The sequence below is a fragment of the Sceloporus undulatus genome, chromosome 5 (assembly GCF_019175285.1).
Source record: "Sceloporus undulatus isolate JIND9_A2432 ecotype Alabama chromosome 5, SceUnd_v1.1, whole genome shotgun sequence".
Classification (NCBI taxonomy): Eukaryota; Metazoa; Chordata; class Lepidosauria; order Squamata; family Phrynosomatidae; genus Sceloporus; species Sceloporus undulatus.
The window spans coordinates 73,152,941-73,179,518 of NC_056526.1; the positions used below are offsets into that span (position 1 = coordinate 73,152,941).

Sequence of the window (26,578 nt, forward strand, 5' to 3'; positions counted from 1 at the left end):
TACCATTACAAAGCATGTAAACTTGTAGTGTTATTAGTAACCAAAGGAAATCCTAGCAATAGTTGCAGTTTTTTTGTATGTGATTGACTACCTGTCATAAAATAAAAGGGAGAAAGAAGGGGGCTGCAGAGGGAATGGGAAGAATAAAATGAGCAACAGATCTTACTTTTGACATTTATTCTAATGTGAAGATTACTGTACTTCAGCTGTCTCTATATTGCAATGTCACCATTTTAGATTATTGGATTTTTCTTCGCACACAGGTCAGATTCTTTTCCTAGACGAGCTGTTCTTGAAGCCAAGATTTGTTCTATTTATATAGCTCCACTGATGTCATGTTTTGTTTTAGCTACTCCACCCTGACATAATAGTGCAGGTAATAGTCACTCGCCAGTGGCATTTCTAAAAATGATTGTTTTCAGTTTTAAAACTTGGTCTTGAAAAACTATACATTTTTAAACAAAGGCATTCCTGTCTCATTGTTCAGCAAGTATCCAGATTACACAAACTATTCATCTAAGTCAAAACACCTTGCTCTAACCTTTCCATAAATAGCTGTTTTATTTTAAATATCATATGAAATAGACTCTCCGTGACACCCAGTGGCAAAAAAAGAACAGCTGCACCTACAAACTGATACAGCAATGTTTTTAATTCTATGCTGTGTAAAGTCAGTAAAAAATAAATAAAATAAAGAGTGTCCCTTTTACAATCAAAGGATAGAGGTCATCACCACAAAATGTTATTAGAAAGCTGAAAGTTGTAACCTAAACAGGAATAAAAAGAGGCAGCCTGTCTTTATTGTTTTGGTTTAACAAGAATTATTCCTATGTGGCTAAGATTGCAACTTAAGGCTTACTTCTGAGTAAAGATGCATAGAGATGTGTTCTTTATTTTTGCTTTTCAGTCTCAGTAATATTGTTTCAAGCAGTGGCATCACTAGAGTTGGTGTCACCCAGGGTCGTAATGCACAGTGTCAACTCCATGGATCTCCTCCCATATCAGAGCATACAGAATCATTGGTAATGTTTCTCACAAGATGGCTAAGAACACCACACTCCAAATGAAACCTGGTCTCCCATGAGGATGATAACTGTCTCTCCCCACTGCTTCCCTATGTATAAAAGAGGTTGCCATCAAGATTACGCCCACTTTCACATATGCTCCAAGGAAGTTTGGCAATTTTTCCTGCCTCCTTCTTTCCAACTTTCCATTCCTCACTGGTTATAACTGCACACAATTTTTACAGTCATTTCAGTGTCACTCCTCTGATGGTGCCACCCAGTGCAGTCTACACTCTGTACCCCCTGGTGTCAAGTTTATTTCTGCAACCATGAGGACTGATAGCATGAGATATATATATATATATATATATATATATATATATATATATATGCATACCTTAGAGGAAATGGTGAAGGAGGGCTGGAGAAACCTTTGGTATCAGAATGCAGGAGCATGTCTGCAGGAAACAGTGCAAAACCTAGGAATGAAGGGAAACTTACTCTGGTTAATCCTATTGTAGCACTGTTTTTTCTACACCAGGCAAGGTAAACTGTAGCTGCCTCCAGAAATACTTACTGAGCATGTGTTCAGCAAAACAGAGAAAAATGAGTAGGCAGATTAGCTTGATGCACAGCATGATAAAAGAAACAAAAACGTAGATCTATAAGTTTGTCCATCAAAACAGAAATCATAAGCAAAATAAAGGCTGGTGAAAGAAGTTACATCTGAATGCATTTTGAAAGAATATGCAAAACTTAGTTGACTTGGTTGTTTCTTTCCATGCGTTCCTATCACTGATTTTGAATAACAAATTTGCTGGAAAATGTGGAAAGTCGTTCTTTTTCAGTGTGGAAACCTATGTCTATGCTTTCCATATTATTTCTGCCTCTGGTACCAGATTTTCTTTTTAAAAAATAATACCTAAGAACACAGCTACATTATTAAGGTTTAGCCCTACCTGTATTTTCTGGATTCTAACTGCAGCTAAAGGAACCAAACATATCCTTAGGGGGCTCATGAACTTGACAGCCATATTTTGCCCCCATATATACATATTTTAATATTTTGTGAATAATAACAGCAGCAACCATTGTTGTTGTTATTGCTCTTTTCCTTGAAGACCTAGTGAAATTAGAATACATGTTTGCAATGGATTTTGCTATCAAGAATGTTCTTTTGAAAATTCAAATATTGTCTTCTGTCACTCAGCAGGCCCACTTTACATTTTGGCTACAGATTACCTGTTTATGGAGTTCTACTTTTGCCAAGAAGCCAGCTCAGTTCCCTGTGTTCCGAAGGAAGCCTTTTATAGCAGCCTGGAATGCACCAACAGATCACTGCTCAATCAGATATAATGTGACAATAAACCTGAAAATGTTCCATGTGATTGGGAGCCCATTTGCCAAAGCAAGAGGACAGAATGTGACTATATTTTATGTCAACAGGCTGGGATATTACCCATGGTATACCTCAAAGGAAGTCCCAGTTAATGGCGGCCTACCTCAGAATTTCAGCTTACAAGCACATCTGGAAAAAGCTGGTCAAGACATTAATTACTACATTCCTGATAAAGATTTCACAGGATTAGCAGTCATAGACTGGGAACACTGGAGGCCACAATGGGAGCGCAACTGGAGCACAAAAGATATTTATAGGAGACAGTCAAGGAAACTAATTTCCGAAATGCAAGAGAACATTTCAACACATGCTCTTGAACGTTTAGCCAAATTCTCTTTTGAACAATGTGCTAAAGCTTTCATGAAGGAGACAATTGAGCTGGGAATTAATAGTAGACCAAAGGGCCTCTGGGGATACTACTTATATCCTGACTGCCACAATTATAATTTCCATGACCAGAACTACACTGGCTCTTGTCCAGAAAATGAAGTTTTGCGGAACAATGAATTATCATGGCTGTGGAACAGCAGTGCAGCTCTGTATCCTTCCATTGGCATCAAGAAATCCCTTGGAAATAGTGAAAACATATTACGCTTTTCACAGTTTAGAGTGAATGAATCTATGAGGATTTCTTTCATGACATCACATGATTATGCTCTCCCAGTATTTGTATATACTCGACTAGATTATAGAGATGAACCTTTGCTATTTCTTTCCACGGTAAGCTATATGCGGAATAGCAGCAACTGCTATTTTAGAGCAAGTGTAGTAATTAAGGCAAATGAGCTCTGAAGCAGGGAGAACAAGATTACATTTTACATCAGCTGAGATTCACTAGATGGACTTAAACTTTGTATAATGATTTTTCAGATTACATCTCTGATCAGCTTTGAATATTCAGAGTAATCAATATATAAATGCTGAACGTTATTTAACATTTTACATAGGGCCTTACAGGGCAATCTCATACATTTAGAGTAATAATAATAATAATAATAATAATAATAATAATAATAATAATAATAGGATTTATTTATATGCCGCCCAATCACTGGGAATCTGGGCGACTTACAACAGAGGGGATAATAGACGGTTCCCTGCCCTCAGGCTTACAATCTAAAAAGACACGACACAAAAGGAGAAGGGAATGGTTGGGGGGGAGATCAGGTCCAGCATTCTTCTCTCCCTCTGAGGCCTGGACCAAGGCAGATGGAGTGGAGGGAGGAGTCTTTTCCTTAATCGAGGCCGGGCCCGATGGTGTTGGGCCTGTCCTTTCACTCCCTCCCAGGCCAGTAGATGACAGTTGGAAGGAGGGAGGGGAGGGCTCTTCCTCTTAAGGCCCGATGGCATTGGCCCTGTCCTTTCACTCCCTCCCAGGCCAGAAGATGACAGTTGGAAGGAGGGAAGGGAGGGCTCTTCCTCTTCAGGCCCGATGGCGTCGGGCCTGTCCTTTCACTCCCTCCCAGGCCAGAAGATGACAGTTGGAAGGAGGGAGGGCAGGGCTCTTCCTCTTCAGGCCCGATGGCTTTGGGCCTGTCCTTTCACTCCCTCTAAGGCCAGAAAATGACAGTTAGTCTTACTGGACTAACAGTACAGCGAGCCCTCCATATCCATGGATTCAAACATCCATGGCTTGAAAAATATTTTAAATATATATAAATTTATAAAATATATAAGTATAACTTTGATTTTGCCATTTTATATAAAGGACACCATGTTACTATGCCATTGTATATAATGAGATGTGAGCACCCACAGATTTTGGAATCCATGGGGTGCCCTGGTACCAAACCTCAGTGGATTCCAAGGACTCACTGTATCATATAAGCAACAGTTATCAGCTAAGTGTTGAAGGCTTTAATATTGTGATCATCTTCTCTAGAGTGTGTAAAGCAGGGGTGGGATGTATGTGGCCCATAGGTCTCTAAATTTAAATCCCTCTGTAGCCTCCATGAGACCCTCCGGACTCCTTAATTTTTTCACTGTATTTGAGATCATCTAGAATGGGGGCCACATTTTGTGTGCTGCTTTCTGTCCTGAGACTTTCTCCTTCCACAAAAGATCCCAATATGTATTGGCAGACCTTGGAAAGTTATTTTTTAGAATAATTAATACATTGTACGCTGAGATCCGTAAATGAGCAACGTGGCATGCTGATTGTCGGTAATCCAGCATGTCATTATATCAAATCTTCTGAAAAATAATTTTCCAGCTCTGGATGGGAAACATTATTTTAGAGTATAAAATATAAATTATATAGACTGATAAAACAAACTAAGGGTGCCAAAGAATCCATCCAGTTTGTAGCTATCCAAGTTTTACAACTCGAGTGGCACAGCCTGGTAAAACATTCTATATGAATCTTTGTTAGATAATACGTATATGGATTCTTTCCTTGGTTCTTTCAAATGGTATCTTTCTGGATCGCCACTTTGGGATGAGACTGGAGGTACTCTTTTACAGTGGTTCTGGTCCTTCTTGGAGGGACAAATGCAGAAGGCAATGTTGGGGGATTCCTGTTTGATGCTATGGTTATGCTTGTGACATCCCTTAGGGTTCAGTTTTCTCCCACACACTCTTCAACATATGCAGGGAAATTCTTGGAGAGGTTATCTAAAGTTTGGGAGTTCAACATGCTGATGACATTCAACACACTCTCTCTTATCTTTATATCCCAAGGAAATTGCTTCATTACTGAACCAGTGTTTGTTGTCAATAATGGAGAGTTTCAAGGCAAACAAATAGAATTTTGTGAAGTCGAAGGCTTTCATGGCCGGCATCAATAGTTTTTTGTGGGTTTTTCAGGCTATGTAGCCATGATTCTAGAACATTTTATTCCTGATGTTTTTCCAGCATTTGTGGTTGGCATTTTCAGAGAATGTTGGATATATCCAGCTCTCTTCAATGCTAATATTCTCTGAAGATGCCAGCCACAGATGCTGGCGAAACATCAGGAATAAACTCTTCTAGAACATGGCCACATAGTCTGAAAAACCCACCAAAAATAGAATTTTAATCCAGAGGTGATCCTGGGTAGGTCAAGGAATAGGGTTAAAGAGTAGATTAAGGGAAAAAAATTCAGTCTGTGCTAGATGAGGTTATATTTCCCTGAAACCTTGGTTTTCAGCTTGGATGTTTTCAGCTTTGAGCCTTGATTCCCCAGTTTCACTGGTGGCCAGGAATATGTTAGCACTAGTGTGTCAGTTGCATCATTTCTGGAGATGTCAGACCTGCCTATGGTGACACATGCCTTGATTACATCCCATTTGAACTACTGTAATGTGGTGCTGCCTTTGGAAACTGTTTGGAAAAGTTCAGCCGGTTCAAAATATTGCCACCTGGATGCTGAATGGGCTAGTTACAGAGAGGATATAAATCTTTTGTTGAGATAGCTTCACTGGCTATCAGTTTTTTTTTCCTGGACATGATTCAAAGAGCTGGTTTTGACCTATAAAGCCCTATCTGGCTTAGGTCCAGACTATCTGGTTTTTGTCTCCCTAAATTCATATTCCAGGGTCTTGGGTTGTTTAGAGGATCTTCCTTTCAGTGTCACCCATCTGGAAAAGACACAGGAGAGAGCCTTCTTGATGGCTGCTCCTAGCCTATGGAATTCCCTTCTATTGAAGGCCAGGCTAGGCTAGGCTCCTTTTTGTTCTCCTTTCACCAACAATGTCCAACATTCCTTCCAAGAGGCTTTTAATTATTAATTGGTCATAGGGAAACATTTTTATAACATTTGTTCTTTATTGTTAGGTTTTTAAATGATTGTACACTTTTTAAAATTTTGTGATGTAAAAGAATAAAAAAACAGCAAAACTGTATTTAGGATACTTAACCATGTTTACTTACAGTCTAGTTCTTCTATACAGCCCATCCTATAAGGTTTTAACCAGCTACTTATTCTTCTTTCGAATGATAAGTACTGGAAGAACTGCTATAGATAGACTAATAAAGCTTTCCCTTGTTTCCAATGTAGCAAGATCTTGTTAGCACTATTGGAGAAAGTGCTGCCCTGGGAGCTGCAGGAATTGTTATTTGGGGAGACATGAATTTAACTTCATCCGAGGTAAGCCAATGCCTTGATTTTAACTCAAGGATATTGTTTAATGCAGCAGACAGAATTTCTACTGTATGCTATTCAGTTTTACTTTACTTAGATTTTGAGCAGAAGACTATCTGACAACTCATGCTCAGCTAGCCTATCAAGATCATAACATATTAATTCCTCATGGCAAGGTCCACAGTATTCATGCAGGTCACTAATAGGACAAGACCAGACAGTGATTGATTCAAGGGATTTGGATTTGTGATCTGAATAACAATTATTGTGGGATCAATAGATTTTTATGTCCTGGAGTGAGGGGGTTGGGGGGAGAGACTTGCTTATCTTTTAATAAAATAAAACAAAATATCTACAGGTTGAATTACATATCCAGAATTCTAAAAGCCAAAATATTCCAAAATCCAAAATTGACTGCATGGGTAGCGGGCATAGTGACACCTTTGCTTTTTGATGGTTAGTATACACAAACTTTGTTTCACACACAGTTTTACATATATTGTATATAAAATTACTTTAAGGCTGTTTGTATAAGATGAATATGAAACATAAACATTTCATATTTAGACTTGGGTCCCATCTCCAAAACATCTCTCTATGCATATGCAAATATTCCAAATTCTGGAAAATTCCAAAATCCCAAACACTTCTGGCTCCAAGCACTTTGTGTAAGGAAGACTCAATCACTTGGCCCTCCACCTGCCGTACTTTCCAGAACCCCTTACTTAGCTATGCTGGGATTTGACAAAATGTCCTCAGTATCTGCAGCAATTGGTGCCATTCATTCTATGGATCTTGATGCCACATTCCTTACCTATAGCACACATGACATGTGGGGAGTTTTCCCAGGCCATATACAGCTGTTGAGGCTTGTGGAAGGCTCACCACAAGCCACTGGGGAGTCCTTTTGGTAGGCTCTACATGACTGCTACAAGAACTTGTACAAAAAGAAGGGTTATGAGTTCTGAAGTCTGCAATTTGTCTTCTTGTCTGGAGACCTAGGAAAACACAGTCATTCTTGGCAACTTTAGCTGGCAATGCTGTGCCCCCCACTTTTCTATGTGGGTAAAAGAGAGAACTAGCAGCATCAATGGGATTTAGAACAATGTGTGTTTGGTCATTTGGTTAACTTCTTCAGATCAATCACCTATTCTACTTTCTCTACTCAACAGCCATTTCTCTACAGGCCTATTCTGCAAAGCCTTTTCTATTCTACTTTATCAGAGATCCTGAACCTGCAAATACTGATAGAATGCACCTATTGTACAATGCTTCCACTCCATAATTTCTTCACTGATCTATTCAGGTGTTTGCCATTGTCTTCCTCTAGGGCTGAGACAGTATAACTTTCCCAAGATTATCCAGTGGTCTTCCATGGCTAAACAGGATTTGAACTCTAGTCTCCCAGAATTTTAGTCCAACATTCAAATTACCATACCCTGCCATCTATTTATGACAAGGCACCATTTTCTTTTATGTTTTCCTCCTTGTGGTTTTATGTTATGCACATTTCAGGCATCTGAAACATTAGAGGTTGCCTAATAGGCAGAATCCTGCTATATTCAACTTTCTTACCCTTGCATGATATGCCTCATCTGCCAAAATCAATTTTTAATTCATCTTCTGCTATAGAAGGTCTTTACAGGATTAACTTAAATTGGTAGAAGAAACTTCAAGATCTGATACTGCAAAATCTACAGTTTTTTAAAGCTGAAATATTTATTTTGAATCATTCTTCTGAGGATTTTGTGTGTGTGTGTGTGTGTGTGTGTGTGTTGGGAGGAAGGGAGTGTAACACTGTCTGAGTTTCATTTTACTACACTGTAATAGAGATAGCACTGGCAATGATTTCACATGATTTGTAATGCTTCATTTTCATTCTTGTTTCTAGGTCAACTGCACAAAGGTGAAGCAATTCATTGCTTCTGAGTTAGGTGTCTACATCATCAATGTAACCAAAGCAGCAGAGGTATGCAGCTGGCATCTTTGTCAGAACAATGGGAGGTGCATACGAAGGAACTGGAAAGCCTTAGACTACCTTCATTTAAATCCTCACAACTTTCAGATAGAAACCTCAGAAGACCAGGGTTTTACTGTGACAGGAAAAGCTTCACCTGCCGACCTTCAAATAATGGCAGAGAAATTCACCTGCCATTGTTATCAAGGGTTTCAAGGAGCAGATTGCAAGGAAATTAAGACTGTAGGTGGACATCCTGGACTACCTACAAACCTAATCTCACCTGGAATAGTAGTTATTATCAACTTGATTTCCTTAATCTTTTTTTAATTTGGGAGACATCCATTTTGAAAATCAAACTGAACTGATAGCAGAGAAAACAAAAATGATAACCATGCTTTCTCATTTCCATGTAGCATGCCAAAACAACAGTAAGTGAGCTATGGGCAAAGTCTAGCTCACAACAAGCAATGCCTACTAAAAGTTAATAGGATGATTTCAAGAATGCCTGCTGAAATAAAGGTACTAACTGCCACTGAAAAGACAACAAGGAAGGGAGCATCCTAATTTTGCTGCTGGGGGGGAGGGGGTCCACAAGGTGAGAGCAGCTTTAGAGAAGGCCCTTTCCTGTATTCCCACCAAACATGCCTATGAAGGTGATGAGATACAGAGAAATGCCTCCTTGCAAGGATCTCAAAGTGCAGATAGCTTCATATAGGAAGAAACGGTCCACACTACACATAGTGCCCACCTTTACTTCACATACTGCAGCCAAATCAAGCCACTGCCCCATTTCAGAGAGAATGACTGTATAAGATATATATGCTGGATCTTGTCATATTTATTTATATTTGCTCTGAAATGTTTGCTGGGGTGAAAAACAACAACTTGATCATGGGCAATGATCATGGGCAATGACATGGGCTCTAATCAAGAGAACTTGTCATGAAGAGGCTGACATGTCTTGACCTCAGTGGCCTCTGGTAATCCTGTTTCTGTGAGATGGTGAATCAGTTTCAGGCTTTTAGACTGGACTTTAAAGGATGGCTGCCAAAACCTATCCCTCATATTGGTTCACTTGGATAGCTTCTTCAAAATTTGAACTGAAGCCCAGACTAGTTTCACTACTCCACTGACATAAAAGTCACCAGCTGCCACTGCAGGGCAGAAGACAGGTCAAGATTGCATTGAATGTTAGAGAATAATTTTATTCTCCTGCCCTCTATATCAGATCCCGGCTACATGTTACACCAGCCAGGTGGAAGATGAAAACTATGGGTGGACTCTAGAGTTGTTTCCCTTGTGGCAGTATGTGATGTAAGTAATAGTGATGTAAGGGCCTGAACAGACAGGCCAAAATAAAGCTGCACTTTTGAGGTATGATGTTTAAATGGCACACACACCTTAAGAGGCCAGAAGCTGCGCCAAAGCTGCACTCTAGTCCTTAGGACTGGAGTGTGGCTTTGGTGCAGCTTCTGGCCTCTTAAGACACATGCATCATTTAAACACATACTTCCAAAGTGACCCAAAAGAGCTTTATTTTGGCCTGTCTGTTCGGACCTGTAAGTCATCATATGGAGGGACTCCACAATACCATCAGTAGCATATGCTAGTGTCAGAGAAATGGAGCTTCCCATTGGATCAACATAACAAATAAATCTCTATTTTTATACATATGACAATACATATGGAAATATATTCTCCTGTGTGAAGTGATTTCAGAAGGACCTGGTGTAATATATAAGATAGCTTTCCAATTGATGTTTTGGGGGTGGCAGTTCTGAGTGATCCTATCTCTAAATGGCTTCAGTCCAAATCTTTTCACAGTTGGTATTTGACGTGGAGAGATTTACATTCAATCGGTACATTGGCTTTCATTTAAGTTAATTTTCATGGTGGTATGTACTAGTAGTTTGATGACAACTTAATTATCACAGCTCCATGGTTTTGTTTAGGTACTTAAATACTCTGCTGGAGAGATCTGGTTCTTTCCTGTAATTACAGCAGTCCAGAATTCTCTGTACCTCATCAAACTCCACAGGCAGGTTTTAATAGGAGAGCCATGATCATGTGGTTACTTTTTTTTAAAAAATGGCAATTAAAATGCTATCAAACTGATGCAATGGTGTACTGCAGATACACTCATACTCCTGTATGTTTTTAGTCAAAAGGAACCCCTTTGAGCTCAGTAGGACTCATTCCCAAACAAATTGTATAGGATTGCAGCCCCAAGGAATTTTACATCAAGAAAGTTTCCCATCCTTTTTCCTTTAACCATATTCCTCTCTGCAAAATCTTTCTAGAGAGCTGGGGTCTTGCTGAACAGTATGGATTGGGGTTTTCGGGGACAGAGAAAGAATAATCATGATAAAGTTTTATAGATTAATACAGCAAAATGTGTGATCAACCCTAAAACATTTGGATAATATCACATTGTCTTTTGGGGCAAAACAGCACTTTTTCTTACTGTGATATATATTTTGTCCTGACTCTGTACTATTGGAAAGATTCTTATTAACTGTGAAATAAAAAATTGATTTAATAAGAAGGGGAAATATGAATGACTTTATGGCATAACAAAAATAATTTGGAATATTTCCAGATCTGTGGATGAGGTGAAGCCGTTTAGTTTATGCAACCTCCGTCAATTATGAAGGTTGCAATCTGCAGTCAATCCAATTGGTAGATTAATTAGTTAAAGCTTAATTGTGATGTGACAATTATACATTTGGGTTGTATGTCACCTAGAGTATTTGATTAATGCTGTAAGTACAATCACTGTGGTAAATAAAATATTTATTACATGAATACATTACTGAGTAAATTTTTAAAAAGCAAATAATTACACAAATAGTTTCTGGACACCAATTGCTAAAATGATAATGAAATATTCAACACTAAGTAGAGATTTGATTTGTCACTGAAAGCCAATATAATATAATGGCTAGAGTGCTGGACAAGGTTTTGGGAAATTCAGGATCAAGTCCTCACTGAGCCAATAAACTCACATGACTATTTGGGTCAGTCTCTGCCTCTTTCAGCCTGGACTGCTTCACAGGGTTGCTGTGAAAATCAAATACTGTGAATGTAAAGCTCTCTCAAGGTAATTGGAGGAGAGGAAGGTGTGTGTGTGTATGAAAAACAAAAAGGAATAATAATAATAAGTAATAAAATAAGTTTTATTTGTATTTTCCTGCCTCTCCCAATGGATCGAAGCGGTATTACAACTGATACATTCCATACAACAATAATTTCAACAACAATTATCTAAATCACAATTTAAAACAGTGTGGTATCTAAAAACATTACAGCACAATGTTAAAATCTCATCACATCCTGCGATAAAGTTATCTTAAATCTCTATAGGGTAGTGAGGTGAAGTTTTCTTCAGATCTTTATAGAGGATCAGCGGAGTATGCTTGGCGGAAGAGATAGGTTTTTAGTGCCTTCTTAAAGACATCTAAGTTCAGAATCAGTCGAATCTCTTCCAGAAGGTTGTTCCAAAGCATAAGAGTCAAAGCTGTGTATGCTCTTTGGGAAGTAGTTACTAGTCTAACTTTTGTGTGATCTAGTAAATTCTTCCCAGTTATTCTGAGAGTGTGGGATGGATTGTGTAGGAAGAGGCGTTCCCTCAAGTAACTCGGACCCAAGCCATGTAGGGCTTTAAAGGTAATAACCAACACTTTGTACTGCACCTGGAAGCTAATTGGCAGCCTGTGTAAAGATTTTAATACAGGTGTTATGTGGTCTAACCTGGAGGTTCCAGTGACCAATCTGGCTGCTGCGTTTTGGACTAATTGAAGCTTCCGAACTTGGTACAAAGTTAGCCCCATGTAGAGTGCATTAAAGAAATCTAAACAAGAGATTACCAGTGCTTGTACCACTGTTTCAAGGTCCTTTTTGTCCAGGTAGGGACGCAGTTGGCATATCAGCTGCAGCTGGTACCAAGCACTCCTAGCCATCGCATCTACTTAAGATGATAACTGTACAGATGAGTTCAGGAGTACTCCCAAACTGCGAAATTTGTCCTTTAGGGGAAGTGTGACCCCATCCAGGACTGGATGACAAATCTCCCTGCCTGGGCTTGGGGTACCTATCACGAGCACCTCTGTTTTCTCTGGATTCAGCTTGAGTTTGTTTTCCCTCATCCAGTCCATTACTGACCCTAAGCAGGCATCCAGAGGAGAGATGCCATCTTTAGTCACTGTATCAGTCGAAGAGGAGGAGAAATGAGCAGCATTGCTTACAAGTAGAAACTTTATAGAACTTAGAGCAATACTATAAAATTGAATTATATTTAACAGGATTATTGAAATATTGTATGTCTAAAAAGTGTCAAAGATTTCAGCTTTGGCTTTCCTTAGTGATGTCTGTTGAATTATATGAATGACATAAAAATAAACACTGTGAATATTTCTTCCCAAGAAAGCCTCATCCAAAGGAAGAGAAATTAGAGATATGTAAAGTTTGCAGCATAAGTGGAGGCATGCTTTTATTTTATCTTGGAAAGGGAAAAAAAGCAATTATCTCCCTTCTATTTAAGAATGATCATTTGCATAATATGAATCAAGTTTAAATAGCTGATTTAATCAGGGCCAGGTTAATGTGCAAGCAGGACATGAACTGCTGAAAGCCATTATACAAGTAATAAGTGATATTGCAAAAAGCAATTAAAACATGATAATAATTCATAAAAGGTATTATTTACATCTTAAACCTTGCAAACTGAAATAGTTTTCGTTCTTTCCTTTCTTTCTAAATTGTTTTTAGGCTGAGGATACAAAAACCTGGGCATATCTTAGTCATGTCTTCTTTGAGCCCCTTTGGTTTCAACAGTTGTTTAAGCATGTATTTAATTATATCACTGGGAAAAACTGGGCTTTAAATTTCTTCATTTAAACTGGGCTTTAAAATTCTGAGTGTATGTTGTAGTTCAATGATAGCAATCATTAGAACAGCTATATATTTGAAATTCTTTTTATAGTCAAGGAGATCAGTAAGAACACATCAATGTGTTCCAAACTATGGCCCATTCCGCACAGGCGGAAAGTACGTGCCGCGCACTTACTAGAGTTAGAAAGGGGCATCCTTTCCTGACGCCCCTAACCCTAGTACGCTCTCGGCACGTACAAAATGGCGGTGCCCATTCTACATGAGCGCTGCCATTTTGACAACGTGGACGTGTAGCATGGCCTTGTGATGCCATTTCTGTGCTGCCAAAAGAAGCCGCTTTTTGCGGCTTCTTTTTGCTGCGCAAAGGAGCCACGCGGTTTGGCCGCTGGGGCTCCTCTGTGCAGAAAATGACGGCGCCAGCAGACCGCCCTTTTTGGGTGGTCTGTAAAGCACTTACATTTCTGGAAACTATTAATAGGCCATATCACAATAACTCCCAGTTTGGTCTCTTTTTTTTGTACAAATGCTCTGCCCTAAATATATGAATTAGTTAATTTTGTTATTGAAGGCTTCTATGAATCCCAGAGACTTTACCCACCTTTGCTGCATCCTTGCTATTAGTTCAGAACTGGGTAAAGTTTAGACTTGGAAAAATTTGCTATGCTTTTTTTTTTTTAGCCAGGCCTCAAAGACCTACCTGGTGCACATAGGATCCTATGAGTTTATTCTGAGTGTCAGTACTGAATGGAATGCCAAAGCAGAGTTTGGAAACATTATGTTTTTGAATAATAACTCCTAGAATTCACCAAACAGTATGATCTGTGGTCTTTCTTAGAGGGGATTCTGGGATGTGTTCTCCAAAAGGCCAAGGTCTGTTCAAGAGTCCTTTTCCATAGGTACTCCATTACTCCCCTTACTCCATTACCTGTGTTTTTTAAAAATATGTAGCATGGTTTACATGGATCATTTTATTGCTTTTTATGTAAAACAATTGGGAGTCAAAAATCCATGGTGATCTACTCACCAACCAGGGATCTACCCAAAGATTCTGATCTACCAGCTGTTTGTGCCTTTAGCCTTATCTTCACAATGGGCAGATGAATTCTGTAATTTTTAAAATCTGTTGAATAGGGCCATTCAATCATTTCTAATAGTATATTAATATATATTACATAAAAAGCAATAAAATGATATTTTGCTTGCCATACTATTGCATATTGCTCTGCTTAGGCTATAAAATAAACTTCCAGTAATACACATGTTTACATCACAGTTATACATACAACAGAAAAATTCACCTCAGAAAATATTGCTACTTCAAGGCAGTAGACATTTTGGTAAGTAGATTTTATTGCTTTCATCCCACAGGACAAATATATCATCCTCTCGGCAAACCTGCATCATCTTACAAAGGTGTTTGAAGATTTATGTCTTGAGTTTGCACCTTTCTGTACTGTAAACCACAACTATGTATCTGTGATTAAATACCTGTGGCTTTAATATTAGTCCATCAGTGCATCTGAAAAAGTGGATGGAAATCCTCAATGTAAATAGGTCTTAAAGGTGCTGCTAGATTCCTTCTTCCTCCTCCTTTTCCTTTTAATAGTGAGGCTTTCATCCAACCTGGAGCTATGACCACAAATTCAGTGGGACTTGCCTCATAGTAGGCCTGCAATCCTAGAACCAGTTACTTGGGCATATGTCCCATGGAATTCAGTGGGATGCACTTCTGAGTAGACCTACACAGGATGACAGTAGGAGAAGATTCAGATTAATTGCCTATCCATAAAGTAGGCTGCCCAAGTTCTGAGTGGCATAATGTGTCAATTCCACCAGTCTGAAGTCATGGCAAGATCAAACACTTATGGAAAAAACATATGAAGTGGGTTTTTCTGAAGATTAACAATTTTTGACAGTATGAAAGTGGAGCCATTTATCTGGGACTGGCCCAGGACATTTTGCTGCTGGTTGCAAAAGACAAGAGATTATCCCTCTCATCCTTTTTATGAAAGCAACTCAGATTGGAGTCCATTTCATTCAATATTTATTGATGAGATAGAACAAGTTGAATCTCCCTTATCAGAATTCTAAAATCCAAAAAAATGTCCACATGGGAGGCTGAAATAGTTATACTTTTGCCTTCTGATGATTTAATGTACACATTACATTTCATGCACAAAATTATTTAAAATATTATGTATAAATTACCTTCAGGCTATGTGTACAAGTGTACACATCTAGCACTATCTCCAAGATATCTTACAATGTATATGTAAATATTCCAAAATCTGAAAAACTCTGTAATCCAAAAGCTTCTGGTCTGAAGAATTTTGAATAAGGGAGACTTAACCTGCATCACCTTCATCTTACCTGAGCGCTTCAGGGAACAATTTTTGGTCTACTTGGACATGAGTCAACAGTGTGATGCGGCAGCTAAAAAGGCCAATGCGATTTTAGGCTGCATCAATAGCAGTATAGTGTCTAGATCAAGGGAAGTAATAGTGCCACTCTATTCTGCTCTGGTCAGGACCCACTGGGAATGTTGTGTCCAGTACTGGGCACCACAATTTAAAAAGGATGTTGAGAAATTGGAGCGTGTCCAAAGGAGGGCGACTAAAATAGTTTAGGGTCTGGAAACCATGCCCTATGAGGAATGACTTAGGAAGCTGGGGATGTTTAGCCTGGAGAAGAGAAGGTTAAGTGGTGATATGATAGCCCTGTTTAAATACTTGAAAGGATGTCACATTGAGGAGGGAGCAAGCTTGTTTTTCGCTGCTCCAGAGAACAGGACCCGGAGCAATGGATGCAAGCTACAAGAAAACAGATTCCACCTCAACATTAGGAGGAACTTCCTGACAGTAAGGGCTGTTCGACAGTGGAACACACTTCCTCGGAGTGTAGTGGAATCTTCTTCTTTGGAGGTCTTTAAGCAGAGGCTGGATGGCCATCTGTCGAGGATGCTTTGATTGAGATTTCCTGCATGGCAGGGGGTTGGACTGGATGGCCCTTGCAGTCTCTTCCAACTCTATGATTCTATGATTGTGTGACTTTCCTGAAGCACTCACTTATAGAGGTGTTCTCAAACTAGGATCCTCCAGATGGATTGGACTTTGACTCTCAGGATCTCTGGCCATTAGTCACGGTGGCTTGGGGTTCCTGGAACCAAATCACAGTGAATACCAAGGGCCCACCGTAATACATCTTATTAGGCTTAACATGAAAGTTTATGCACTTAGCAACATCAGTATGAAACTAATCAAGAAGTTAAACACTAGAGGGCAGCAGGGAAGCTAAATACTGTATAAACACTGTATATTTTCTGGGCAGAAGGTGAAAAATGGCTAGCTTTTGTTTTGTTTTTTCCCCTTCTGTATCTTCCAATTTCATCCCAATGGCATATCTGCACAGGTGATTTTATATATATTTTCAATGTATTAGGAAACCATTGCCAGAATTTGTGAGAACCTATTTAGATAGGAATAATTTTTTTTATTAGATTTATAAATCCTTCTGCAACAGGAATGTTCTCAGAATGACAAGAGAGAGAAAAACAAACAATAAAACAGTACAGTCTCTCAATCTCATTCTCTCTCTCACACACACACATGCACACATATCAGATTAATACTGAAAGCAACAAGTAAAAAGCAACACAAATATTTGAACTCATATAAATTAATGCAACACAACAAACACAAAGCAATCACATGCTGCTAAAACCTGAATATAAATAGGGCCAAGAATGTACATGTTGTAAACAATAACCTGTTTAAAAGCCTTGGAGAATTGGAAAAAGAAGACAACATGAATGTGGGAGAATATTTCACTCATAATAGGGAAATATATTTACTGACCTAATCCTGCAATGTTATTGATGATGGGACATTTTATATTGTATTCCTTCTGCACAGAAGCTGCTTTTTTGGTGGCTGGGTCATGTGTAGGTTATATTAAAGCTCAGTCAGATATCAAATAGTGGATTTCCTCCAAACTATTTGCATCTGATCCAAGGACCTCTTAAGGAATATGTAATGCAGCTATTCCTTAAGAATAATATTTTACTCATTTCTCAAACTTATCTATCTTGGGGAAAGTGGTAAAGTGGGTGGTGGATTTTTTTAAAAACCTTTTAAAACACTGTTTAACTCCATTGCTAATTGTCTGAAAAAATAACCATTCTAAGTTATTCCCTACCTAATGATCACATGAAATGGTTTTTCTTGGAGCCAGCCTGGTAGACAGAAAATCAAGTTCTGAGGCACTCTATTTTTGGAGTTCCCTCCTAAGGGATTTTTCTTTGGTATACTCACAAACAGCTACCAGCTTGAAACCAAAAACTTTCTTTAAAATGTGCAAGATGATTTTTGATCTGGAGGCAGGTTTGGCCCAAGGTAGTTTGCTGCCTAAGGTGCAATACATGGTGTCATCTATACATATGTAAAAGTTGAAAGGACTGGTTTTTGAACTTTACTTTAGCATTAGCTTAGAAGGCACAGAGTGGACCACATGACATGCACAGCTCTTTACCTCTCAGCAATGCAGTCTTTACCTCTCAGCAATGACCATCTGGGTAACTGCTTTGCTCTGCCTAATGGTACAGACAGGCCTCATTGGACATTTTGGAATTTATCACACAAGGGTAACAAAATGGATTTTTAGCAGGATAAAGCACCTTTGGCTGGTACTTATCACACAACATTGTGTCCATCCTGCTGCTGCTTTCCATTTCATTCATTACTATAGTGCACCTTTTCACTGATGGGTAAAACCTATCAATAGGCTCTCAGTCTCACTCCTATTCCATTACTGCCTTTCTGTGATAGGTCCCTACCACTGCTATTCTGCTTCAGGCAGTCATGTGGTGTAAGTGGGCATGGTTCTGATCCTCTCCCCTCTCCCTCGCAATTCCCAAGCAGTTTTCCTTTTGTGAAGTTGAAGGCTTTCATGGCTGGCATCCATAGTTTTTTGTGGGTTTTTCGGGCTATGTGGGCATGTTCTAGAAGAGTTTATTCCTGATGTTTCCTGACATTTCGCCAGCATCTGTGGCTGGCATCTTCAGAGAATTCACAAAACGTCAGGAATAAACCCTTCTAGAACATGGCCACATAGCCCAAAAACCCACAAAAAACTATAGTTTTCCTTTTCCTTTTATTTTATTCTCTAGCAGAGAGAGCTCTATGCCCTTTTCAGCAGTCTGATCTTTTTCACCTTCCTTCTCTGCCCAGTTGGGCAGGCTGGTATCTGTGTGCCTGAAGCCAGGATCCTCACACTTTTTTTCTCTTCGAACCCCCCTCTACATCTACATGCAGATGTCAAACCCCCTCACTCGACATTAAACTGTTTAGTTTATTTAATGTGTGTATTTTTCACTCACACATTCATTTATATTCATATTTTAACATTTTGTCGTGAAATAGCACTGTTTAAATTAGGACAGTTTTATTTAAGTAAATTCAGTATTTAACTCAAAGCATGTGTAAATTTCATACATTAAAAACACTGGGAAGAGGAGGAGGAGGAGGGATCAGGGCCACCAAGTCTTATGCCCCTCTGGAGTAACTCTCATGGCTGATCTGGGGGTCCCACCGTGCTCCTAAAGAACCACTGGGTTACTGGACTGCTTTTTCCCCATGGTCTCCCCCCAGCAGCTCAGGCTTCCTGAGCAAGTACATTTCTATACCACTTACCGATAAAACAGTCCTGGCCCCAAGCATTTTGGAGAAGGGAGGCCCAATCTGTAAATAAATAAATAATCAAACAAATAAATAAAGTGTTCTAAGCTGCCTTGAGTCTCAGAAAAGGTAGGATTGCCATGAAGATCACCACCACCATCCTGTCATACAGGTTCAAATCATGTGAGAAACCTACTTGTATAGAACATAGTCCCTGCTTTAGGCCTTCATCCCTAAAACAGGATCCCATGTCCCCTACACACTTTAGCTCTTTTTATGCACAGGTGTACATCTGCATAGAACTGCTAAATTCATGTATATGTGTATAAAGTGTATATGTGTTGGGAATGGGATATATCTGTATAATCTGTTTAGAAGATATTTAGTTATGTTTAGACATTGTTTTCAGAAACAACTCCTGTAAAGTTGGGCTGTTGGTAGTAAAATCATTTGAGATTCCCTATGTATTTGGGACAGGGATAATCCTAAATTATAATCATAATAATCCTAAATTATTCCAGTGCTGTGTCATGACTGCTGATCAAAGCCATTGGATTACCTTGACAAAGTGCTGAAATAACTATATCAGGCCTGCAGTCCTATGTACACATATCTATGGCATACAATGAGAGTGTTTCTAGACTATATGCTAATATCAGTTTCATACCACTTTAATTTTTGTCATAGCAGCATCCTAAGGAATTTGTAACATGATCAGTTACTTCAAAATCTCTGCTAGAGAGCTCTAGTCTGTTTACCTGAACTATATTTTCCAAAGTATCCTGGGTGCCAGTCTACACAAAAAAATGAAACTGATTTAATTGTCAACCTCTGGGGGAGCCCCTGAGAAACCTGTCCATTGTATAGACTGGTTGTTCCAATTGGGACTGGTAGTTCCAATTGGGACTCAGATACAGACTTTAATCTGAATTTTAATCTGAAATCAGGGACTCAGTACCTTGCATTGCTCTTGTAAAGTCTGGACAAGAACAGACTCACTGCACCACTGACATCAAAGCCACCAGCCTATCCTGAGATCTTCTCTCTAATCTCCATCAAAAGTCCTGTCCTTCACTTCAAAAGGCAAATGAGTTGGGCCAAGTAAGGCTACACTCACAGAATTATTTTGCTAATATCTTGCAATATGTCTCATGTTGCAATATGTCTCTTACAGGCTCTCGCTGTCTGCCTCAGTTGCTTGGAAGGATGACTGTAATCATTTTATTCAACAATTGGTGTACTAAAGAAACTAACATTTTGAGAGGTGGCCCAGGTGGTTTATAAACATGGAGTGAGGTTTCTAAACCTGCTGAGGGACTTTCAATTCATTTTAATATGAACCACATGACTTTAGCTTCTTTTTGAAAAGATCAGCTCCAGTTTCCACAGACTTCTACGCACTATGTTCCAAAGTCACCATTAAAATCTTCCAAAATTATGCATATTTTAGCAAGCTTTGCCTGTAGCTTTACAGAACTGCAGTAATTTTGTAGCTTATACATTACAGTATATTTCCCCCCTTGGCTTTTCCCAGACAAACATCCTGAAAAATAACACACATTTTTAATAGCCAGTTCCACTTGCAAAGCTTTGTTTTTTTCATCTGTTGCTAAATTCATCAACTCTTAATAAAGCTAGGCTGGAAAATGTCAACATTTCCTTCACCCTTTCATGCTGTTACCTCATTCAGGAAGGAAGATTCCCACAGGAGGGTGACTTTCGTACACAGCTGATGGAGATGCAGACATGCATTTCAGAGAGGAAAAGAGGGATGGTTTGTATTGTTGGGATAACCAAAAAATTGTTGTCTATGCCTGTGCTTTATTGTTTCATCTTCCTTCCTTCCTGGGTGGCTCACATACCTAAATAAAAAAACAATTTTTAAAAGCCTAAAAACAGCTCGTTAGAATAAAAATAAAAGAGCTGTCTAAAAACGTTGCACAGCTCAGCACTGCATTCATGTGATCTGCTTTAGAACAGCTTTTAAAAAGGAGAATCAGCAGCATTTTCAAACAAATAATTAAAAATAGAACAAAACAGTCTTGCAATTCAGCTACAAGGAGATGGAAACAAGTGGATTTTCATAGCCCACTTTAAATCTACTCAAGTTGGACCCAAACATACATGGTTTAGGATGGAACGCCACAAACATGGGGCCACCAGCAAAATTGCCTCTAGTGCCTGAATTATGCACTTCTGAATTCTCCAAAGGGTATACTGTTATTTTTACTTGGTAGCAGCTTGTCCTGAACTCATTTGTGAAGCAAGGATGTAATCTCAGTAGGTAGTGGGGGAATAAAACAGAGAGAAAGTTCACTGGCATTTTCTACTTATAAGCATGTGTTTGCAGCTGTTAATTAACACATTTTCTAGAATGCTTTGAACATTAGACTATGACTTTGGAGATCAGGGGCTGAACATGTGTCAACAGTGTGATGCAGCAGCTAAAAAGGTCAATGCTATTTTAGGCTGCATCAATAGAAGTATAGTGTCTAGATCAAGGGAAGTAATAGTGCAACTCTATTCTGCCTTGGTCAGACCTCACCTGGAATACTGTGTCTGGTTCTCATAAAATCATAGAATCATAGAGTTGGAAGAGACCGCAAGGGCCATCCAGTCCAACTCCCTGCCAAGCTGGGCACCATAATTCAAAATAGATGTTGACAAATTGGAGTGTGTCCAAAGGAGTGCCACCAAAATGGTGAAGGGCCTGGAAACCATGCCTTATGAGGAAAGACTTAGTGAGCTGGGTATGTTTAGCCTGGAAAAGAGATGGTTAAGAGGTGACAATTTTCTGATGTTTAGGAAGTGCGCCAGGCTTTCACACACGCTCACTTCCTCAAAGTTTTAGCGGTGGTCTACCAGTGCTTACCCCACAGTAAGCACTGGTTTGAAAATCTTCAGTAAGAACTGTTTGACAGTAGAACACATTCCCTCAGAGAGTGGTGGAGTCTCCTTCTTTGGAGGTGTTTAAGCAGAGGCTGGATGGCCAGGGGGTTTGGACTGGATGGCCCTTGTGGTCTCTTCCAACTCTATGATTCTATCCCTGCTTGGCCTTGGAAACCCACTGGGTAACTCTGAGCAAGTCACACTCTCGGCCTCAGAGGATGGCAAAGGCAAACCCTCTCTGAATGAAACTTGCCAAGAAAACCCTGTGATAGGTTCACCTTAAGGTCACAATAAGTTGGAAACAACTTGAAGGCACACAACAACAACTTATATGCATGGTCACTATTAATAGGTCTAAGTGTATCTATGTTTGTGCTAGGAGCTATAGATCTAGGTGTCACAGCTACTGCTGCAAAGTGAAGACATGGGACAACTGTCAGCAGAAGGTTGAAGGGGACATCCATAACTCTGCCCTTAACCTTCACTTCTTTCTCCAATGCTTCTTTCATCTCCTTCTAGGGTTCCCACATAAGGTTTTCATGTAGGAAGGAATTTCAGCAGAAAAGCAGCTCCAAGGGGTGAAATGAAAGATTTCCTCTCACCCACCACTTCTCCATCACACAGCACTTCTCGCCTTGCTACATAAAAGAAACAACAGGCATAACCAATGTTGTAGCAGACCCAGGGTTCATAGGACTGAAGCACACAGACAATTAGTCCAGCATCCTTCTAGTGCAATAGTTCCCAAGCTTTGGTCCTCCACATGCTTTGGGCTTCAGCTCCAAGAATTGCTGACCTTTGGCTAAGCTTCATGGGGCTTCTGGGAGTTGAAGTCCAAAGCACCTGGAGGACCAAAGTTTGGGAACCACTCTTCCTAGTGACATATCCAGGAGGAAGTTGTATAACATGTGAATTGTTTTTATTGGACACTGCACTCTCCAGTTGATAGGTATGAAAGTGGAGTTCTACATGTGGAACATGTATCAGTGTATATTGGAGATGGTATATGTAGTCCACAATGGGTCTCTGATCATTCTACAATGGGGCCTGAGATGCATTACATTGTGCATTGCAATTTCACAAAGGGCTGTCAGCCATGCACGTTTAGCAGTGATCCACATATGTTGTATTTACAGTGGTATCCAATATAGGGATTGCATAATGCAAGTGGACCATATTCCAATGAAGGTAATTTACACTATGCTGTGGCGATGTAGGGTCTTTGCTATTCATCAGCCAGGATAAGGCGTTCTTCTGCTGTCCCACTTAAGTGTCCCTGGGAGCCCAGTTGTGGGAGGTGTAATACATTTTTCAAGGTGGAGTTGTTACAAGGCACATGGTACTTGGGATTGGCTTGGTCTTGAACAGACAATTCATTGGGTTAAATTCTCCATGAGTGTTCCACCCCAGGCTTGCAGTTTTGCTTTGATAACCTCTTCCAGTGGCCAGTCTATGGCTGGTGGAGAGTGGGAAGGGCCCCAGAGAGTGGATACCTGGGATCCTGTATGGAGAAAGGTAGGATATGAATCAAATAAATAAATAAAGTATCTTTTTATGTTCCCATAGGCGTTCCAACAAAGATCCTCCTCCTCTAATTTTTAGTTTTAGGAGATTATGTCATTGGTCTGTGTCTGGCTATGGGAAATGTTATATACTTCTCTGATCTATTGATTCCCTAGCAGTCATGAAATGGATGTTGTGGGGGCTATCAAACCCACACAGTGAGTCCTTGCAGGGAAGTATTTGGATACTGAAGAGGAAAGAAGAGAATGCCAATCTCTGCAATTTACAAGAAAAGATATAATAAGCATAAGGTGAAATTACACTTGCATATGTCATTAAGAGAATGCTGGCCAGTATCTTATGAAAAGATTATCTCCCAGCAGGGAAGAATACTGTTAGGTCTTATTTGCCAATATAATGAACTCAGGCACCAGCACTTTGGTCTCTCCTTGGGTTGTGTGGCTACGGCAGCAGCCATGATGATAGCTTGCATACTATACCTTTGCCTTTGTCTGTTGCCATTAAGGCAGTTCTACTGTGTTAGCCTGCAGTCTGTATATATGAGACATGGAGGACATGTCTTTGGGGTTATACAGTGCTTATGTTCACCACAAAGTGGTTCAGGGGATTATAACCCCAAACTGTGAATAATTAAGACTATTATACAGTTGTGGAACCTATTAAAAATTCTTACTCTTTTTTTGTTGGTTTGTTCAGTAAATCTGATTGTTTGTAATGCCCTCATGCCCCAAGATATCACCCCTGCAGTGTCACTGAACAAAGGATACATGGAAAATGCTGTGACTCTGGTTTAACATTAATTTTTTTTTAACAAAAGACACTGCTGCCAACAAATGATCACAGTGACAGCATACAGAACATGACTTGTTTACAAGTGAGCTTTCTACTTCTACGGTGCCTTTCATGTGAAGATCTCAAAGCATGCTTTAGAAATAAAGAGGTCTTATTAACCTTATTTTATCACTAGATAAAGAAAAACACGGAGTAAATTCAAGTTACACTTTCAAAGATGGAAGAGCACTTACCACAAAAGATTGATGGCATTCCTTCTAGTGACAGGATTAACCCCCAAGCATTTGGACCTGGAAAATACATTTGGAAGAATTAAAGACCAGGCCAAGATTTTTCCTGCAAAGTTTGTTTTTAAGAACTGTATGTACTGTATGAATTACCAAATAAATGAGTATGGCAGTAATACCACTATCACACTGACAACTTTCCCCAATGTCTGCTCATTTTAGATCTTATGGAGACACCTCTTCTAGGTCTTATCTAGGATAGAATCACAGTTACCACTGACTAGGAGTCTTTCTTGTATGAAATGAGATGAAGGGTCACAAACTTAGGAAAGAAACAATTCAAAAACTACCTACCAATTTTGTCAGATTTTTTTCTTGTCATATGAGTATGAAAGTGGAGTTCCACATATGGAACATGTATCAATGCATAATGCATATGGTATATGTAATCCACAATGGGTTTCCGATCATTCTGTAATGTGGTAAATCTCCAATAAGTACTGTATAATACATGTAGCCAATGTTTAATTGTTTAGTGGAGATGGGTTATAATAGACCTTCAAGCTTTATTAATGGGCTATGGAGCTCTCAAAGATTGAATGTCACTGATAATGATGGATGGAAATTACTAACCAGAGGCAGCTACTACCACTTCTTCTTAAAACTAACAACAGCTGGATAAAGTGTTGAGCCAGGGGACCTCACCCAGAACGTTAGGAGTATTGCTTAGTGACGAAAGCTCGCATAAAGACTCCATTTATCAATATTGACACCAGCCAGTAAGGGAAGGCCTACAGACTCTGGAAAGAGGAGAAGAAAAATGATCCATGATCATGATTGATTCATTTGCTTTCAGGGAAATAATTGGCTTCTCTAACCATACACCGAGCAACATTTGTTAGGAATACATTGTCTTGCTCTCATACGCCAACAAGGGAGCTGCATCCTGTTAGCCACTTACCTGGAAGTAAACCCCATTGCACTAAGTGGAACATATTTCTGAGTTGAGTTGTATGGAATTACAGTGCCAAAAACTTTATGGATCAGTGAAAATCCTGCACAGAGCTTCTTGTAGCTGACTTACAACATTTTAGTATATGTCCCATGTGACTTCAGCTTGTTTGATAGGGATGTAATTCTTGCTAATTTCATTCTTGAAGGAACCTGGATTTAGGCAATATCTTTCCTTGCAACTTTGTTCTCCAGTGTCCATCAACCATCATTAAACCTGAAGTTGTCACCTCTCACTATACCCACAAGTTTTGCATTTCCGTGGTTATTCACACACACAAACTCCTGCTCATTTATGGGGAAAAATATTCTGTCTATAATCACTTCAGCCCATGCATCCAATGAAGTAAACTCAGTTTAAGAAAGCATTGCTGCCTATCTCATTTTCACTAAAGATCTCTCTCCCAATCTATCTGTATACATACTGTTCATCACTTAAACATTTAAATTCAGTGTTTTATATAAAAAAAACCTCTTTAATATGCAGATAGAAGTCCTGGGAGCATTTTTCCATGTTTCAACAACACAAAATGACTTGTCATCTTCTTTCCTTTTGCATCTTCTTTCCCTAACAGCTGGAACAATGATAGAAGCTGTTATTATTTACAGGGATTATTTGTGCTTCAGAGGGGCATTTTGATATTTTTTCCAGCAAACTTTTCATAAAGGTAATACCCAGCTGGTTTTGTAAGGATAATTGGCAACTTTCCCCAGGCAATTGCACCTTCCCATCATTCCCTTTTTAATTTCTTTTTGAAGCTGTTTTCACTCATAAGTCATTTGCATGCAGTTTTCTCCCTAACCAACCTATGGAGCACAGCCTTTGTAAGGCATCTACTGTAGATGTTTGCATTGTTAAATTTCAGTCAGTATTATAAGCTGCAAGTAAAATGAGCTCTGACTCTTTTGTCCTCCTTGTGAAAGAAGAAGAAGAAAAAATGTGGAATAATTCTAGTGAAGTTAATAGGTGCAAAAGGCTCAGTGTCTCATGCATTTTTCTCTTGAATGAATACCTACACTTTGTAGCAAGGATACAGCATTTGCTTAACTAGCCTTAAAGAGCATAAAAAGATCCCATGGAAAGGAAATTAAGCTCCAAATGCAATCTTTATCATTTTTTGAAATGTGTGTGCAGAACTTTTGCATTATC

At 39.3% G+C, this 26,578-nt stretch overlaps 1 protein-coding gene across 1 annotated transcript in view; it reads left to right on the plus strand.

Annotated features, from left to right (window-relative positions):
- The first annotated feature begins 2,154 nt into the window (after positions 1–2,154).
- The window catches only part of LOC121931643 (hyaluronidase-4-like), a 40,339-nt gene continuing 15,915 nt past the window's right edge, over positions 2,155–26,578 (plus strand). The window contains exons 1-4 of the mRNA XM_042469616.1: positions 2,155–3,123; positions 6,380–6,469; positions 8,355–8,663; positions 9,652–9,737. Coding sequence (XP_042325550.1) covers positions 2,155–3,123; positions 6,380–6,469; positions 8,355–8,663; positions 9,652–9,737 — 1,454 coding nt within the window. The remainder of the gene's footprint in view (positions 3,124–6,379; positions 6,470–8,354; positions 8,664–9,651; positions 9,738–26,578) is intronic.